The 19,968-nt window shown below is 40.9% G+C and overlaps 1 protein-coding gene across 4 annotated transcripts in view; it reads left to right on the top strand.

The window, feature by feature from the left end:
• The window catches only part of LOC117521500 (dipeptidyl aminopeptidase-like protein 6), a 334,231-nt gene that overhangs the window by 123,991 nt on the left and 190,272 nt on the right, over positions 1-19,968 (top strand). The window contains exon 1 of one of the 4 annotated variants that reach the window (XM_034182813.1): positions 12,387-12,452. The exons of the other annotated variants lie outside the window; for them this stretch is intronic. Coding sequence (XP_034038704.1) covers positions 12,411-12,452 — 42 coding nt within the window. The 5' untranslated portion in view covers positions 12,387-12,410. Of the gene's footprint in view, positions 1-12,386; positions 12,453-19,968 lie in introns of those variants that run through there. 4 annotated transcript variants of the gene reach the window in all.

The raw sequence follows: 19,968 nt of genomic DNA, 5'->3' as shown, positions 1-19,968 counted from the left end.
TACTCCACACTGATTTACCATAGAGTTCCATACTGTTTGTATTTCTTCATAATTGATGTAAATAAAGTCCAAAACATATTCAGTGACTTGGAAATGTTTATGCATCCATCATCTGACTTGTCCGAAGAAAACTGGCAATAAAACTGATTATTTACAGGTATTATACCAAAGTGTTACATTCAGTTTTCTTTAAGTCAGATCATTGTATAATTTTTTTTTTTTTTTTGTATTTGAAATGGCATAAACAAATTAAAATGTGTGTGTAAGTGGCTCTACTCTTCTTTTTTTTAGATAAGTATTTAGATATACCGTAGTATACACTAGTGGAGCTCTACCTTAAAATTGGTATGTATAAAAGAAGACATACCTTACTGAATTTTCATGTGTTCCGATACTTTTGGAGGATACTGCATATGTGATTTCTTGGTTTTTTTAAGTTGTCATTATGGAGAGTTGTGAGTAGTAATTAATTTACGCCATTGTGGAATACGGGTGTGACATAACAACTCATTTGCCTTTACTAAGGTTAATAAATCCATGTTGCTTTCAAGTGTATTCCACAAGCCTCTCTCTAGTGTTTATCTGAGTTTGTTAGCAAAGCAGCAGCAGCAGAAGAAGAAGAATTTAATTTTCTCAATTTATCCTTGAGGTTGAAGTATTTGATATTTCTGCACAACCTTAAGTCAGAAAAGTTGGGAAAGGATGGGAAATGCAAATGGAAAAAAGAGCCTTGCAGTGATTCTGAAATTTACCTTGCCCACGTGGTTATATCAGGTATTGATGAATAACTGTTCTTAATGCCATGCCTTCTGAGGAATCGCACTGAAAGTCCTCCAGATTCCTTGAATTGTTTTTTTTTTATTATTATTATTATTTATTATTTATTCAACCAGGTTAGTCCCACTGAGATCGAGATCTCTTTTTCAAGGGAGACCTGGACAATTCCAGTTCCCCTAACCTGCATGTCTTTGGATGTGGGAGGAAGCTGGAGCACCCAGAGGAAACCCACGCAAACACGGGGAGAACATGCAAACTCCACACAGAAATTCCACAGATGGGAATCGATCCCATGACCTTCTTGCTGTGAGGCAACAGTGCTAACCACTAAGCCACCAATTTAGTGAAATTATGCACTGTAGAGGGAGAAATATGCAAATCCTTTGCAATCTTTCTTTGAGGAACATTGTTTTTAAACATTTCAATCATTTTGTCATGCATTTGCTGACAAACTAGTGATCTAGTGATCTTTGCTCCTAAAAGGTTCAGCCTTTCGTGGATACTGCTTTTATACCAAATCATGATAACTCTCAGCTGTTGACATCACCTGTTTGAAATGACATCATTATTTATTTATTTTTTTTTTACCTCATTACTAGACATAAACTGGAATGTGCTGCTAGCCTGTAATGCAGGAACCGATGTATATTAACAAATGGAATGAAGTTGGCCACACAAAACATGAACTATCTTAGATTCATGTAAGAATTGTGTTTTTTGTTTGTTTGTTTGTTTGTTTGTTTGATTATTTAGGTTGCGTTTTTTACAATGTCCCAACTTTTTCTGATTTGTTGTTGTAGAATCCTTCGTTTCATGCTGAAAATCAAATTTAAATTCTTGTGTCTTTGTTAGTTTTGGTGTGACCTTGGTTGGAGTGTGATGGTGCTCTTATATCTATCTCTCTGTATAGGAACCTTTTTTTTCTTCGTATACTCTATTCATAAAGCCTCTGTATGTTTGTTGACCAGTCAGGTTTGTGCACCACGTGTAGTAAAAGACAAAGACACACAGACAAACACACACAAAAACAAATGTGCTCGTCCCATCAGGCCAGCAGGACCTCATACTGTTTGTTGCCATGGTTGCAAAGGTGCAGCGGGTGAGGCTGGGAGCACACACACGCTGCTGCGTGACAGTGGCTCTGAGTGCCATCTGGAGATGACGGAACGCTCACGTTTCCCACTGAACGTGCACTCTTCACGTTGTGCACCATACCGTGTCACTGTTGTGGACCTGGCGTCTTTTCTTTCATGCTTCACTCTGAATACGAAAATACCTGCTCCTCGTACCTCTTACTATGGATTCAGCATCGACCTGTTCCCAGAGGGCATCTCAACAGGTCATCCATCCACCACCCAGCACCAGAACCGTCTGTTGACACGCCATTGATCAACGCTCGCCGCTCCCCTCCCTCCGGCTGTCAACAGCACATCATTGGGCTGCAGCCTCTGCTTCGCGCCTCTCCTCCTCTTCTTCTTTATGATTTATTGTATTATTATGCAGGCTGCGAGCAGGTATTACTCAGAGTTTAAATACAGAAACCTTATTAATATGTGATCATACGACCATTCTGCAGGAGCTCCTTGTGCTGGATTTTCTTGTACCGAAGCTTGAGAAGATTCAAAACTGTCATTAAAGGGGTCGTTTTGTGCAAATTCTGCTTTTATTTATCATTAGCAATTACCATCATGGTTTCATCTGCAACGTCTTAAAATTTGATGAAACTCCCTTGCTAGCTGCAAAAATTAGACCTGAAACAATTTGAGTTAGGCTTCCGTGACATATGTCACAGAACTCCAGTTTTCTCTGAGACACGCTCACATATGCTGTGGGAGACAGAAACTGCTCATTCATTTAATTTACTGCTGCTGTGCCTTGTTTCAGAGCAGTGTATTCTCACAAAAATGTGTAAAAAGTAGAAAAAAGTAGTGCATAATAAATTTGTACAAATATGTAAGTAATTCTTACATATCCTACATTTTTTCCACCGAGAGGTGGTGATGATGCCACCAAGAAGATGGCAGGTCATCTGAACAAAAATAAAATATTGTTATTGTAACTCTAAGCCTATACCTAGCAAAAATGCAAGCACGTTTCTAAGTGTTAAGTGCAAAATGCGCATTGTGCATGCACATGGAAATCCACAGGTATGTGCATGAAATACAATGGTTAACTCTTCATATGCCGTCATAGGAAATGTGACATGAGAATATGTTGTTCAAAGAGTGGGTGTGACAACCAGCAACTCCTTTCCATTTAAACTGACAGCAACAGAAATACATGGTTTCTTAGAGACCTGAAAATAGCAACAAGTAATCCAGTCTATACGACCTGTTAGATTGTTTCCTAATATTATCAAATACGACCCACAGGAGAAACATATTTCAGAAAAAGCTGCTCCACAGTACAAAATAGAACATGTGACTTCACACCCGCCCTACTTTGTCATTGTGCACCTGCTTCCTGCTTCAGATGCGCTAACAACGCAAACACCGTCCACTTAATCACAACGAAGATCAGCTTCTTTATCTACATACAGTATTGTTTATATGGGAAATACAGAAATCTTGATAACTAGTAACAGCAGAGTGTTGCACTGGTTAGCATGCTTGTATTGCTTTGAAAAAGTTATACGGTTCAAACCCATGAGTGTTTAAGGTTAAGGGTTGAAGTTAGGTTTAAGGATTAAAAGTAGAACATCAGTGATATGCAAAATGACATGGTCAAGACAAAAAGAGAGACATGAAAGCATTTTTTGCATATCCACTAGAGGTCAGTGTTTGCTAACTTTAAGACAACTATAAATCATACTAAAGCGCTTGCACAAATGATGTATCAGGGGTGAGGACAGTCTCAAAATAGTTTTTACAGCATTCATGAAGTTCTGCATATTTGGTAACAATATTTATCTCTTTTTAAGACACCCGCTGACCTACATTAGCTTGCTGAGATGGTGTGCAATACGACCCCTTTAAGCTTCCATGTTGGGTATTTTGATTTCAGTTTGTTTATTGTCACATATAATTTCATATATTACATATAATATTATATTATTAATATCATTACATATATTGTATTACATATAATAAGTTCATTCTGCTTCCTTGACAATTTACATGCTTTTTTGCTTCCCCAAAGGAGAATGTTTTCCTTCACAGATTCATCTTCACTGTCCATCTTCTTAAACATTTGTGCTACTTTTTAAGCCTTTATGTGTGTCTGATTGTGTGTCTGTGTCTGAGTCTTTTTGTTGGGAAGGTGTCGTAGCACGGACCCACAACAGGGGGCGCAAATGAACGGACAATGAATAAGCCAAAAAGTAACAATTTAATGTTGTGATAACACACAACTAAATACACAAAATTTGCAAAGTCAATTAACACCAGGTGACGTGTGGGCAGGCTCGAAGATAGAAGACCCCCGACGAGAGAGAAGCCGCGTCCCACACGGCTTCCACCACCAACGGTCTGAAGAACACCGGAGCCGCCAAGTCCCGAGTCCCCAGGTGGCCTCCGTCTTCGGCTGTCGACCCTGGTACTGCTGGCAGAAAGCAAAGACAAGATGAATGAGTGTGAGTCCGCACACTCAGTAATCCACAGTCTGCACACAGTTAGGAGGGAGCACCTCCACCTCCAATCACACACTCGTGCAGCTCCTGTTTAAACCACTTATCTGGTTTGGGGTGTGAGGCGAAGCCGTCGCTGTCACACCAAACGCCAATCCCACAGATAAGGACGAACACCACAGGATAACGGCTGCAAAAGAAGTTCAGCTTATTATTCAACGTTCGAGTCAGCAGAGAAAATTACCTCTTCGGTAGTCGATTTCTCGGCGGGGAGGTGGAGTTGCAGTCCGGCTTATATAGTGGTGTAGATGAGTGACAGCTGGTGCGATGAATGACAGCTGTCACTTCTTCTGGGTCTGGCGCCCTCTCGTGCTTGGAGCCCGCACTCCAAGCAGGGCGCCCTCTGGTGGTGGTGGGTTAGCAGTACCTCCTCTTCAGCGGCCCACATAACACTTTTAACCTCTGCGTGTCCCCATTTGCTCTTCTCATTGTATTCACATCTCTGTTCTTTATTTATAACTTCTTGTTCAGGATTAGCTCTATTATTTCTGCAGCTAATCATCTGCAGTGCAGCTCTTTTTCACAGAGAAGGAAGTATCAGCCATATTTCATTAAAACTATTCATTTTCATGATTTAGATTTAATTATCACACAGTACTTAATGGATTCAATTAATTATGTGCATCTTTTTTTTCTGATTTGCAATCATTTAAGCCTGAAATTTTAATTTCTCAAGGGATTGTAGTATGTTTACATTACAGAGACTTTTAAAATAGATTTTTATTTTTATCATATTTGTGATGCGTGAGCAAGCTTTTATTATTCATTTCATGTTCTTTGTCTCCTTTGCATCTAGATACTGTCATATTCCATACAATGCATCAGTTGCAATTTATGTTCTGAGTGATAATAATAATAATAATAAATAAATAAATAGCTAATCATTTCATTTTGTCTACAAAATGTGAAAACTTATGCAACAAAATTGCTGCAGTCACACATCCTTTGCAATCTGAGAACAGATTTTAAAATTAAATTTTGTGGTTGTATCTTATATGGTTGAGTTGGTTCAGCTACAGGGCCCTCTAAAGGTATTGTGCCGCTTGATATTTCACACAAACTGAAAGCAAATCTCTACAACTTCATATCAATTAATTAAAACTATATAAGTCAAGATGATGGGCTGCATAAGTAATGGAAGGCTTTGGTATAATACCTGCAAATAATCAGTTTTATTGCCAGTTTTCTTTAGACAAGTCAGGGGATGGATACATGAACATTTCCAAGTCACTGAATATGTCTTGGACTTTATTTACATCAGTTATGAAGAAATACATGGTAAATCTGCATGGAGTAGACAGTTCTCAAAAACTGAGTGACTGTGCAAGGAGAAGAGTGAGGAAAGCCACCAAGATACCCAAACAACCCAGACGAAGATACCGGCTTCTGTGGCTGTGATTGGAGAAATTGTGCATAGTGCATGTTTTGCATTTTGTATCACCAGTTATACAACTTCATGATGAAGTGGTATAGAGGAGGATTTTCTTTCACCAAAACATCAAATCTAGCCTTGCATCTCAGATGTACCTTCTGGCAAATTGTTACTGAATTTTCAGGTCTTCTTTTTAAGAAAATACTCCTCTATACCACTAATAGTTAAGTTAATAGGGTTTTAAAAGGGAATAGTTTGCACCATGTATCATGCTTAGTTATCACGTTATGGGGTAACATATGTCACATGTCATAGAATCCAATGGACACCCACCTTATTTGGCTTCTACTTTGGAGACCAAACATTCAACACAGTCAAAACTATTCCATGTATTAATCCTATTAGTTCAACCAATAATTTACATTACTTTTTTACCAAAATTGGAGCAAATTTAACTTTTGACCCCTGTATAAATTGAAATTGACATTTGTCACCATTCTTGCTGTTTTTGTAAGGATTTGGACTTGGTGTGGTATGTGTTCTGTTTTATTCTTATTTTGTTTGTATTTGTTAGCTGTCTGTTCTCTTGCTCTGTCTTTCTGCTTGGGTTTTCTGTGTCCTGCTCTTTCTTGCCTATCTCTCTTGGTTCTTGGTTCTTCTGTCTGGCCACACCCTGGTTCTGGAGGTTTCCTCACACCTGTTCTTGATTTGCAGCTCATCAGCTGGGTGCGATTTGATCCTCACAATTTGCTCTTGTCCCTCCCCAGATTGATGTGCCTTGTGCCTTCCGTTCAGCTCAGTTTGTGTATGTTTTGCCTCGCTCTTGTTGCCTCGTTGTGTTTTTTCACGCCTAAGCCTGATGTTTTTTGTACTGTTGCTCTTCTTGGACTGCCTTTCTGTGTACCGACCCCAGCAAATGATTCCAGTAAAAGTTTTAACACTACTGAACTGTGTTCCTGTGTCTTGTATTTGTGTCCAGCCTGCCTTGCCAGTTAAACTTGATAGTTTTTACCCCATAACTCCATACAATTCAGTCATAGATAGTTCAAACTATACTTTTTTGGAATCTTTATGATCAGACAAATATTGTGGTGTAGTTTTCAATATGATTGGATCATTTTTAAATTTTGACTTCTGTATAATTCTTCAGTTGCCCCCTACCTGGTCAACTACTGAAAACTCAATTGGCCAGTTGGCTTTTTCAAAAAAGTACTGTCTAAGGAGTATGTGTGCCATTTTTGGTGCTTGTTTCCAGAAATGAAAGATTGTTATAGTTACCTCCTCCACTAGTAGATCAGCAGTTTCTGAAATATTCAGAACAGCCCGTCTGACACCAACAACCACACCATGACCAAAGTCACTTAAATCTCCTTTCTTCCCCATTCTGACACTCAGTTTGACCTTTGGCAAGTCGTCTTCACCACATCTAGATGCCTAAAGTTACTGCCATGTGATTGGCTGATTAGGTATTTGTGCTAACAAGCAATTGAAAAAGTGTACCTAATAAATTGGCCGGTGAGTGTACTTTTCAAGTGTTAAAACAGAAATTGAAAGTAGAATTTATTTGAGAGTGTTCTGATGTATTTTGTTTAATTGTGTTCAGGATGGCGGTATGTGTCTCCAGACAGTATAGCACCATGCTGTCTGCGACATTTAGTGAGACTCTCCAGGTCTAGTTCTACTCATTCCATGATGTGGATCAAATTTGCACAGTCAGTTCTGAGCCTGATCTCCAATGAATTCAACTAAAACTGGAACCAGTTCTAAATGTTCATATTTATTTGTCATTGTTTCAAAACCAGAAGTAAATCATGACGGCAATAACATTCCTACAGCCTCCTTTGTTGGCTTGAATTAGTGGATCATTTCTCTTGAGTCGTCTCTCAGTAATTTTTAGGCTCGGAGAGCAGGCGGCACTAATCCAAGGCGTCACACGGGCAGCTCATCATATTGAACCTGCCATGATACAGCAGCACTGCACTCCTGAGAGACACCCTCACATGATGTCACAGGTTCAGAACACACAAACACATGCAGGGAGGCAAACTAATGCTGCAAAGTGAATCACGGTGGGAAGAAACAAATATATTGGAATAACTGATGTACATCTGAATTATTATACTGTCGTACTTTTGTTTGCTGTATAGTAAAGGGACTAAATGTTGCTAAGGACAGTGTGAGCAGATAACCTTTTCCTTGGCAGAATTTATTATTCTTGAGATATTTGCTTTGGTTTTCCATTACTATTGTAGATGCAGTGGTATACACAGTCCTGTACAGGCCCAAGCCCCACCTTATGGTACTGGCAAATGAAGCCAATGGGGAAGTGCCAAAACTTGCAGTTCCTTGAATGGCCACTTGAGGCTGGCTCCAAAAGTGAGTCACTCCCCAAGGAAGTGCATGATAAAATACCCAAATTTACAGCAGATCCCACGTTTACAGCCTGGTTTAAAAAAAGATTTTGATCTGTATAGTTAGTTTCCTCCTTCGTGACAGCTGTATGCATGGTTGAACCAATTCAAGATATTTTAAGCCATAAGGTTATGAATAATTATGATTGTTCGCATGGTTGTTCGCAAGAGGAGTCCAGACCCCAGGGCCCCCGCTAATAGTGACCATTGCTAGCTGCTGTGGACTTGACCATGTTTGTCCTGTTTGAGCATTTTCTAACAAATTCCTGAGATAATATGAGTTGCTGTGCAGTTCATTGTACCAAAGGATGATCTAAGAAGTGTGTGTGCTCCAGTATTTACATTGGTTGGAATTTTAGTATTATTTAATTCATATGATAGCACTGTTAGCATTGTTGGCACTAATTAGCAGGTATCGGTAGCTTGGTGACATTGGGTCCACTAATGGTGCAACTGTTATTAATTGCAATATGCTGGTTATATTTTGTTAGATCCGCCCCCAAACCACCTGTTAATGAAAGTATTGCCGAGTCTGCAACAATACACATGAACCAAAGTTAGTCTTTTAGGTGTATTTTGGCATCCTGTGTGCTGCCCAGATGACTCTGGTCTTGCCCACTCTCTCCACCTGTTTACTCATGTGTCGGCCTGGAGTTTGGCCATTTAGACTCTGCCAGTATGGGGATATTTGGAGTCGACCTACTTGAGTTTCAAAGCAGGTATTCAGAAAATATATGGCTGATGTCATGGAGGCTTTGTCCTGTAACATGAATGTAGCAGGAATCTGTTGAGAGTCTACAGCTCCCCCTGGATGAGACACCAGTCCATCACACCCAGGCTGGTACCCATTTAACAGCTGGGTTGACCTGAAGAAGGCAGGTGAAATGTCTTATCTGGAGACACAGACAGGTGGCTTGAATCAAATCCCGGTCTACATATCGTTACTCAAACTCCAGTACTACGGGGTCATCTGCTCTACTCGTACAAACCAACTTTCCTGTAATAAAGTGTCAAAACTAAGGCGGCCCTCTGCTCTTTGTGTGAATAAGCCGTGAGATGTTTGTGAGCATTCTTGCCTTACGCGGCACAACAGAACAGAATCGACAAAATGTTTTGTGCCTCCAGCCGTGGCGGTCACTTCACAGCTTATTACTTCATGGTGATGGCAGTTGTTTAGATTCAGCACTGATTAAACACTTTGGCTGGACGTCTCCCTGCGGCTCGGCTCAGAGCAGGAGCTTCGCTCTGTGCTCATTTGCTCTCTTTCCGTTTTGTTTCCGGTCATTCTCGCTGGGCAGAAATGTTCATCCCAACTCAGTATTGCACTCTGGTGGGTAATTTCACGTAGATCATCAATATTTCCAGAAACTGGAGTCTAGATGAGACCCGGAGCATCGCACACAGAAGAGGCGGCTGTTTTTCCCTGAGCTGGGAGTCGAGCTGCTCTGTGATGTGAAGCTCCCATGAAGCAGACCAGCGATGGTGTAGATAATGATCGTTTGGTTTGTTTGCGGAGGTGGAGCTATTGAGTGATTTCCGACTCTGGAGCTGGCACTCTGTCAAGTTGCATCCTGCCAAAGACAGAAAGATGAACCGTGCTGATTGATGGTCCTCCCCTCGCCAGATTGGATGTTGCATCATGGGAATACAGAGTGACTTTCTCGCTGGATGTGTTTATGTAGACATCCTATGGTGTCATTGTGGCCTCTCTGTTCAGGCATATGCACTAGTTTCTTTTTCCTTCTTTTACTGTGTCTGTCAAAAGGATATTTCAGAATTTGTGACCTAAATCCACAATATATTATCGTCAGATGGGTCTTTGGTGGTAGTAATCCACTTGTCACAGTGCAGTGCACCGCTAGCACTCCACTGCGCATTTGTAGAGGCATGCACTTATCTTGACCTCGACTTTGCCGATGATGCTGTGATCTCTGTCTGCGGATGCTGAGCAGTAAATCTGGGTTCTGGGTTTGTGAATGACCTGGATCACGACTAAGTTCCAGGCTTTCAGGGACTTCCCGGACTGAGCCGTCAGAAATGTATTTGTGTGCGGTGAAAGTGCTGAACTTGTAGATCCTCACCCTTCGAGAAGGAGATATGCCTGCCTGGGATGAGTTTATGGTGTCATGTTATAGCTGGACAGAGCCAATATTTTTGCAGGAGAATGAATAGAGGCGCAGGTCTTTTGGGGTCCTGGTGCTTCCTGTCTTACTGTATGATTGTGAGATTTGGATGCTAACCAGTGACCTAATGGGATGGCCGGATGTCTTTGATACTAGGTCTCTTTGGGGGATTTTTGGCTACCGCTGGAATGACTTTGTGCCACATGAATGGTTACTTAGGGAGACTCAGGTGAGGATTATCAGCTATGTCATTTTTGCCATGTGGCACTTTTCTCTGGATATGATCCAGCACTCAGGTGTCTCAGTATGAGGACCCCAGCCAATAGAGAAGGCCCAGAGGACACCCATGTTGGTAGGTTGGTCGGGATGGACTGGTTATCTGCCTGGGTGGTTGCCATCATAACACAAGGTACTTCCATGGTGCATGCACATGCTCCCAAACTTTACGTGACCTGACCTGCAGGCGGTGGGTAGTGAGAGGCGCTTTCATTGTTGACATCAATATTAGCGTGGGCTGGAAAGAAGGCAAAATAGACTGCATTTATATAGCACTTTTCCATCTGCATCAGATGCTCAGAGCGCTTTACAGTGATGCTTCACAGTCACCCAGACACACTCACACACTGATGTTAGGGTGCTGCCATGCAAGGTGCTCACTACACACTAGACGGATTAAGGATCTTGCCCAAGGGCAAGCAGTGGGGTATCACATGGTGGATCATCCATATCCGACTTTCCAATATTGACAGTTTCCCATCATGCTCTGCACATTTTGGCCTATCTCTACCTTTTTCTACATGCACAATTGTGGAACTTTGAGAATATTGAACATGAAACCCTAACCACATGTAAAAGGTCAGTTGAAAACAGATTGTGTAGAATATCTGCCCATCTTCTATACCCGCTTACTCCAATTAAGGTTCACGGAGGGCCTGGAGCCTATCCCAGCAGTCATAGGGCGCGAGGCAGGGTTCACCCTGGACAGGGTGCCAGTCTGTTGCAGGGCCACATACATACAATTTAAAGTTTCCAATCCACCTAACCTATCTGTCTTTTGATGTGGGAGGGAGCCAGAGTACCCAGATGGAATGCAGACATGGGGAGAACATGGTAACTTCACACAGAAAGGGTGGGAAGCGATCCTACAACCTTCTTGATGTGAGGCAAGAATGCAAATCGCTAAGCCACCGTGCTGTCTTTTGTAGAATATGACCCCTTTAAATCTGGGTTAAATCTGGGTCTCCCTTTAAATCTAACCTGTGTTGAACCCGTGGCTCGAGAGAGAGAGAGAGAGAGAGAGAGAGAGAGAGAGACAGAGAGAGAGAGAGAGAGAGAGAGAGAGAGAGAGAGAGAGAGAGAGAGAGCGCTGCCACAATTAAGGTTACATTAAACATTCACTGAAACACCCGAGGCCGCAGATGCAACACCATCTCCCAGACCAGACGCATTCCAGGTGTTACCTTATCTGGGTCACCGGCTACCGCTATTGTACCACGCACAGACTCTGAAGAAAACTACATTAGTCCCAGAGCACATGGCTGTATGTGAACACGGCTTTTATCAATCCCCAAAAAAAGGTAGAATTGTGGCTAAATTGCTCCCGGGAGCGAGGCAGAAAGGAGACAAGATAAACAACTGTGGGTAAAAGTGCCATAAAGTGGCTCGGCTCTGTGCACGCTGTGTAATGCTGATCTGTGCTGCACAGTAAGATGTGGCTAATGGTCCAGGTAAGTGGTTCAGCACTGATTGCTGTGCGGGTCAGATCACTCTGGGTCACGTTTCAGAGATTAGTGCGGCAGTCCCCCCGGTTGTGACTGACTTTGGTGTGGTGGTCGCCATGGCGGTTAGGGCCTTTTGACAATGTGACATTTCGTGCGTATAAAATACGTGCAATGTGTCGCAAAAGTGTGCATCACACGTCCACTTGGGGGAGCTCTCACTCTGCTTTAATGTGAAAACCCTGATTTAGTGCTGAGACAGTGACCAGGTCATTACTCCCTCCCTCTCGCTCTCTCTCTCTCTCTCTCTCTCTCTCTCTGCATCCACATCACTCTTTCCTCTCCTTCTAATGCTGATGCTCCATATGCTGCAACTCCATCACAATGAAAACACGCAAGTTGTCCCGCGTAGAGAAGCTATGGAAGGTGAGTGACGCAAACGAGTCGCGATCTTTTTACAGACAGAACTTACGGCTGCATGGTTTTCGTGTCTGTTCCTGATTGATTCTTTTTTGTTTAATGTGCTATTCCTTTGGCTAATGATACTTTTAATCAATCTATTATTGAACACTTAGAAGACACTTTCAAAAGAAATCTGAAGTCTGATGTGCTTTGAGCAGACATAATTTGCACTTCAGATGACAGCCAGCATTCAAAGTTGCTGTTTTCAGCACTGCTGTGAAATTATGAATCATTATATTGAAAAAGTTTTGGCAGTTGCTAAATTTAATAACCATGTTGTCTTTGGGGATGTGCTGCTCTAAAAAATAAACAAACAACAAAAATCCCAATTTATTATAAAATGAAATAGATAATTTAGCGATTCTTCTTGATCTGGCAGCATCACCCTCATTTTTTGCAGCATCTCCATCACTAATTTTGCACACACACACACACACACACACACACACACATATATATATATATATATATATATATATATATATATATATATATATATATATATATATATATATATATATATATATATAATTTTAAAATGTTTTCTTTCTGCAAAATGAGGTGTATTAAGAACTAGCTGCACAGGATGGAGTGGACCTTAATGCACTTTCCTTATAGACATAATTGTGGTTAAGCCATGGCTGCACTGTAATGCACAGAGTGCTTCCCTGGCCCATCATGCTTTATCAGCTTATTTACTAAGATACATATTTAATATACATCCCGAAAGACAAAGTTAGAGCTCAGGAATACAAACACTCTGCACACATTTTCATGTAACATTAAGCCGCTGCCAGTGGACTAAGATATTTAGACTTATTGTTAAAGAAAAGACACCTTTATTGCATTTTAGATGTATAATTATTTATGCTCTTATCAAGTTTTGCAGGAGCCCCACTTGGCAAAAAGTGGTGTATGCAAACCTTTTTGTGGACAACTTGGGCCTCATTGAAGCAGCAGGAGGGGATAATGAGACCATGTCTGTGTTGGATAGATTTAAACTGCAGCTTAGCAACTGATACTGTACTGATCTGGATGTGTGTCCTGGGGCTCCATCGTGGTGGCCTTGTTGCCTGAAATAGCCGTTAGTTTTGACATGATGCAAGAATAACACAAGAACTCCAGAGTGGCATCAAAGTCCACTGAGAGGCTGAGCTCTGGCAGAGAGTTGCCTGCAGACACGTTGAATTTTCTAAGAATCAGGAGTGTCTAAAATCAGTCCAGTGTCAGTCATGTAGCAAAAAGAAATTAAAAGTGCTTCACAGGACAGAGAGATTGTAAAGCAAGGTAAAATACCTGCAGGCAGACCAGAACATGAACCTTCTTTATTTGTTGTAAGTTTGATCTGTTTATCTATCTGTTGTAGACAATGAAGAGCCACCATTGCTGCTCTACATCCATGCTAGAAAAGAAAGACTTTTTTTTTTTTTTGGTATAACAGATTAAATTCTGGTCAGAGTCTTTCCTTTGCAAATCTGCAGCTGAAATTTGAAATCTTTGGAGTTGCTCTTTGTTCCACTTTATTCTGAGGCTGTAACGTATTACTTGCAAATGTTCCTGTATCCATTCCCTTTACTTCTCTAAACTAAACTGACTGTGAAAGTGTTGATTTAGATGTGCTATATTACTCGTACTGACATTTGTTGCACCAAGTTTCTGCAGTGGTGTTCTGTGTTTTTTAAATTCTTCATAAGAGGAAACACTCTTCATGTCAGCTCAGATATTATGCAGTTTTTGAGAGGTGATACAATTTTGAAAAATTTGTCATTTAAAGCGATATTGCAAAGGGGCATACTCACTCCTGTTGTACACTGCTAGTCAGTAGGTAGATGGACAGACAGGATTTTTCAATACTGTTCTTAAGTATAATTGGTTAATCCATATGAAATATGAAATAACTTGTATTAAAGATGTAGCAAATAAACAGGAGATCTGCTGTGAGGAATCACTACCTCCTGTGTAATTTGTACTCTGGTCATGCAAAACCTTCCTGATTTTACCCCAAAAAGTAGGTCAAAATTGGCACCCTTTGAATTCATGCAAGAATGTTGTGAGATGAAGTTACAGCCAAAACATCTTGGGTTTGCAACAGTTGGTTGGAATCCATTTCTATAGCTTCTTATTGCAGTGAGATATAATCAGATATGCCTGTTCATGAACAGAACTGGCTTTAGCAAAGACATTGTTCAGAATTATTTTGAGATAGGAGAGATTTTAATGACATTTGTTACACTGCAAAAAATTGTGTTACTCCTGCAGCTATAATGCTCATCTCCTTATCTTAAACAAACCAGATGTCCTCAGACAACTCACTTGTAGAGAGACACTGGCTGTACATATGAAGAGAGCCAGATTCTGTTTATCATATGATAGAAAGAAATATACAGTTGAACATCATCAGCAAAGAAAAGCAGTGATGCAATTTGATTCAAAGTAATACTGCAACTACAGAGGTCCAAGTACTGATCCTTGGGGAACAACAGAGGATTAAGTCTTCTGATTATCACATCACAATAAAACACGATGAATACAGCAGATCAAACAGAACAAGAAGATACATTCTCTTTGATTCACAACGAATCATGACATGATTAATGTAAAAATAAAGATTTGAAACTGGCACATAATTACGGGATGAAATGTATGTTGATCTACTTATTAGTCCCATTGCTACTTGATGGCTGCATGAGAAGAATATCAGGAGAACAACTTTGTTTTGTGCTTCAAAAAACATTTGGCTCTGGCTTTTTTTCCCTCTCTCTCTCTGTACCAATGAAAACATGAAGAATAATTACACATAAAGAGACTATAATTTTTTTTGGTTATTTGGTGGGATTCAGGGGAGAATTGGAGCAGCACAATGATGAAAATCCTTTTGAATCTGCAGTAAAGGCGTAACGATGAGGCACTAGTCATTCAGAGGGACTTTAATTTGTTTTTAATTACCCACCTCAGTGTCTCTACTAAGAACACCACTGACATATTAATTATCTTCTCTTTGCATGTGATTAATTATCATTTTCTTTTGGCCCTAGTGAATCATTTTTTTAATGCCTGTGACTTTTGAATAGTTGATGTCCCTGATGTAAATATGCACCACGCACTGCTGCTAATTCTTGGTTTATTGCCATTGCAACTGACAAATTTACATAACTGCTTGCTAGAAAGCAGAATGGTCCTTAAACTTTTTCCCTTCTTTTCATTTTACTGCCCTCTTGCAATCTATTGATGAGCCGGCATGAAATTGACAAGCTCCATAAATGAACTTTATGAGGTCTGGATCAGCAGCTGGTTAATGCGCTGGAAATGCATGCTGACTCGCCCTCCTTGACTCTCTTTGCAGTTCTGTATGCCAGCTGCCCGTCTGTTTCATACTTATATACTTAATACTTAATGAACAACTTTACTGCAATCACGCTGATGTCATTTATTTGCTGGTGTTTACAGTTTTTGACTGGTATCTGGTCAGATAAATGACCAAAAAGCAGCATAAAGAAGCATTTAATCCATCTTCAAACAAGTTTGATGATCAAACATCTGAGAACACTTTTCACACAGAATTAAGATGAAACACAAATGACAGTTACATCATTAGGCGCCTCAGTTAATTAGGGAGGTCATTCTAAGTAAAGAAAGCAAACACAAGAAGAAGAATGAGAATACTAAGCAGCAGTTAGGACAGCAAAGTAAATACCCTTCATTATTCTTATACTGTATTTAGATATGGAAGAACAATAATTATTTGCAATTTGAGATTTTATATATATATATATATATATATATATATATATATATATATATATATATATATATATATATATATATATATATATATATATATATATATATATATAACCTGCTCTGTGTGTGTGTGTGTGTGTGTGTGTGGGTGTGTGTGGGTGTTTGTGTGTATTTAACTGTAGCTGATATTTCACGTGTTCATTTGAAGAAAATCTTACTCTGTGCCACTCCACCAAAAGTGTAAAAGTGGTAAAGCAACAGATAAAACATTTCTTGGATGACAGCTGCAGAAGCCTGTAGCTCCTTGATTGTGTCTTGGTGGCTTCCCTCACTCATTTTCTTGCACAGTCACTCACTTTTTGAGCAGTGCCTATACCGCACACTAACATTCCCATCTCCATATGAGGTTTTGTGGACTTTGGTGGTTAAAGCTCCTTTTACATGGGACTCATTGAAATCTAATTTAAATTGATTTAGAATCACCTGTCATCCACAGTTAGTTTCTCTGAGGGTACAGCGTGTACCCCGGAAACGGTGCCCCCCTCCACCGAGGTAGTCGTTTTTGTCAGGAAAGTGATTTCTGTGGATGGCTTTGCTGAAATGCATTTTCCATGCTACTCTATGTCATGTTGTGCAGGTGAGATCATCACTCTCCTGAGGGGATGTCTTATGTGGAAGGCTGTGAGTAAAAACAGCAGAGAGCGAGCTGGGGAGCTACTGTTTGTTTAGAGTTTACAGAGCAAAGCTGTCTTTTGGGATTACTGCATATAAATTCTGTTTATTGGGAAGACAAAAGCATAAAAACATCAACAGCGTCATTTGAAAGATGATGCAAAAAAAAAAAAAAAAACCCACTGTGAATTCAATAAAGCATCTTGAAGAAGCACCACATAAAGTAATGGAGTTGTATCCTCTGTGGTGCAATTATTCTCTGTTGTGTGTTGGGGGGTGTGGCTGGACATTTTGGTGTTCTTTTCTTTTCTTTGCTCTCCAGGTGGCATGAAAGCTGATTTGTCTGTGGAGAAGGTGCTGGCTGAAGAGTCTCTCACCCTCATCAACATCATGTGCAGCACCTGTGGATGATGCTCACACCCTCATCAACATCATGTGCAGCACCTGTGGATGGTGCTCACATGCAACCTTAAAGACTTTCAGCTGAAGCAGATAATTGGATGGCGTTCTGCATTTAAGCCATGTGTGATTCAAGCAGAATTGCCGGGAACTCGACCTTGTGATGTTCGTTTGTGAGACGCTGAGGACCGCGCCTGGGTTTGACACATCGTGCCTCTGAAGGAAGAAGGGTGAGGGACACATGCTGTCAGCACACATCAGAGGTGATTAATTATTTGACTACTTGTTGATAGTAACTTGGTATTTTGTTACGCAGTATATTTGAATTGTGATGAGAATTGTGTAGTTTGCTTCTCACTGCTGTGGCGTGCGGACAACTGATCCTCCACCTGTTGTGAGAAGCTGCTCATTTGCATAAAGCTTAAAATACAGACCTGAATGTGTTGCTGATAGTGTGTGTCTTTTGAAGGATATTAGTTGTAACTGCTGACTTACCTCACCTCTTCTATCCTTCGCAGAGAGTCGGTTTGTCGTGTCCACCTGGGGGGTGTTTGGCTGTAATAGTGAGTCCAGAAGCGCCGGGCTTCGATCCTTTTGGGCGCAGGAGAGCGTGCCAGCCTTCACTCCACCAGAATGACGCAGTTTTAGTTTCTACACTTTATTATGCACCAGAGGGTGAAACAAATAAATTGTTTTTGTTATTGGAACCGCTTTCTGGTTATTTTAGCACTGGGTTCCGTCAGACGCAGGTCCGCTCCTCAACCCGTGTCGACACATAACAATTCTCCACATATTAGATTTTAAAAGTGATATGAACGCTGTGATTAAAACAGCAGGGCTGAATTTGTTGTGTGTTGGGGGGGTGTGGCTGGACAATTTGGTGTTCTTTTCTTTTCTTTGCTCTCCAGGTGGCATGAAAACTGATTTGTCTGTGGAGAAGGTGCTGGCTGAAGAGTCCTTCACCCTCATCAACATCATGTACAGCACCTGTGGATGGTGCTCACGTGCAGCCTTAAAGACTTTCAGCTGAAGCAGATAATTGGATGGCGTTCTGCATTTAAGTCATGTGTGATTCAAGCAGAATTGCCGGGAACTCGACCTTGTGATGTTCGTTTGTGAGACGCTGAGGACTGCGCCTGGGTTTGACACATCGTGCCTCTGAAGGAAGAAGGGTGAGGGACACATGCTGTCAGCACACATCAGAGGTGATTAATTGTTTGACTAATTGTTGATAGTAACTTGGTATTTTGTTACGCAGTATATTTGAATTGTGATGAGAATTGTGCAACTTGCTTCTCACTGCTGTGGCGTGCGGACAAGTGATCCTCCACCTGTTGTGAGAAGCTGCTCATTTGCATAAAGCTTAAAATACAGACCTGAATGTGTTGCTGATAGTGTGTGTCTTTTGAAGGATATTAGTTGTAACTGCTGACTTACCTCACCTCTTCTGTCCTTCGCAGAGAGTCGGTTTGTCGTGTCCACCTGGGGGGTGTTTGGCGGTAATAGTGAGTCCAGAAGCGCCGGGCTTCGATCCTTTTGGGCGCTGGAGAGCGTGCCAGCCTTCACTCCACCAGAAGGACGCTATTTTAGTTTTTACACTTTATTATGCATCAGCGGGTGAAATAAAGAAATTGTTTTTGTTATTGGAACCGCTTTCTGGTTATTTTTAGCGCTGGGTTCCGTCTGACGCAGGTCCGCTCCTCAACCCGCGTCGACACATAACAGAATTGGAAAGATAATGTGCAAAGTGGCAAGAAAACAGAGCCCCTTGTTGAGCAGAGGGTTTTGACAGTGACATGCCGTGCACGTCTCCTGCAGTTGCACTTACCCTGGATTCCGTGCAGTCTGTGGCAGCATGCTGGATGTTCGAGGGACCGACTGCGTGTCGGGTGATGGTGTCACTGACGATGTCAGACACCCTAGGTGGGGGCTGTTGCAACCTGATGACACAGTTTTGAGCTGGTGTGGTTCCAGGGGATTACTAATGTTCAAGGTTACGTTGCTGTTGTAGTGTGCAGGTTGTGATGTTTGTAAATGTCTTTTGTTATTATCTATATTTTGGTGACCAGAGCTGGATTAAATGTTTAAATAATAAAAGTTGGGGCCACATGACTGAAATCTGATTTTATTGACCTCCACTCAATGTTTATGGTCGTGATGTGTTCAAAAGCATTGTGTAAACATCATTCTTACTCGGGTTGTGAGGTGTATGGGGCACAGAATTGTTTTAAAAAAAACAGATCTGTCTCACAGTTCATGCTTCAATGCACAAACTTAAAAATAATAATGATAATTTGAAAATTCAGACCTTTCTGTTCTTTTTGTTGAGAATTAGAAAAATGTGGCTTGTTTTATTTCCATTAAATAAATGCAATCTGTTGAGAGAGGCTGTAATGGCTTCATTCACATCATTTTGGGTTTTAGTGTAACTGTCAGAATCTGTCTGGGGAGCAAACGTGTGTTAGATTATTGGTGATAATTACAGGATGAAAGTTGTTTTTCTTCACACAGGAGTTGAAAAAAATCACAAACTAGACCTCTAGCAAGGCTAGTAGCTCTCTCTTCTGTGATATTTAAACATATTGAATGATTTCCTTGAAACAAACTGGCCACTGACAACTAACTATCCAGCAGGGGGCGCACATGTCTATAGGGTATTTTTGCATAG

This window comes from Thalassophryne amazonica, chromosome 12, assembly GCF_902500255.1.
Source record: "Thalassophryne amazonica chromosome 12, fThaAma1.1, whole genome shotgun sequence".
NCBI lineage: Eukaryota > Metazoa > Chordata > Actinopteri > Batrachoidiformes > Batrachoididae > Thalassophryne > Thalassophryne amazonica.
Note: the sequence above shows the minus strand (reverse complement) of the source record. Positions and strands in the feature narration are given on the sequence as shown.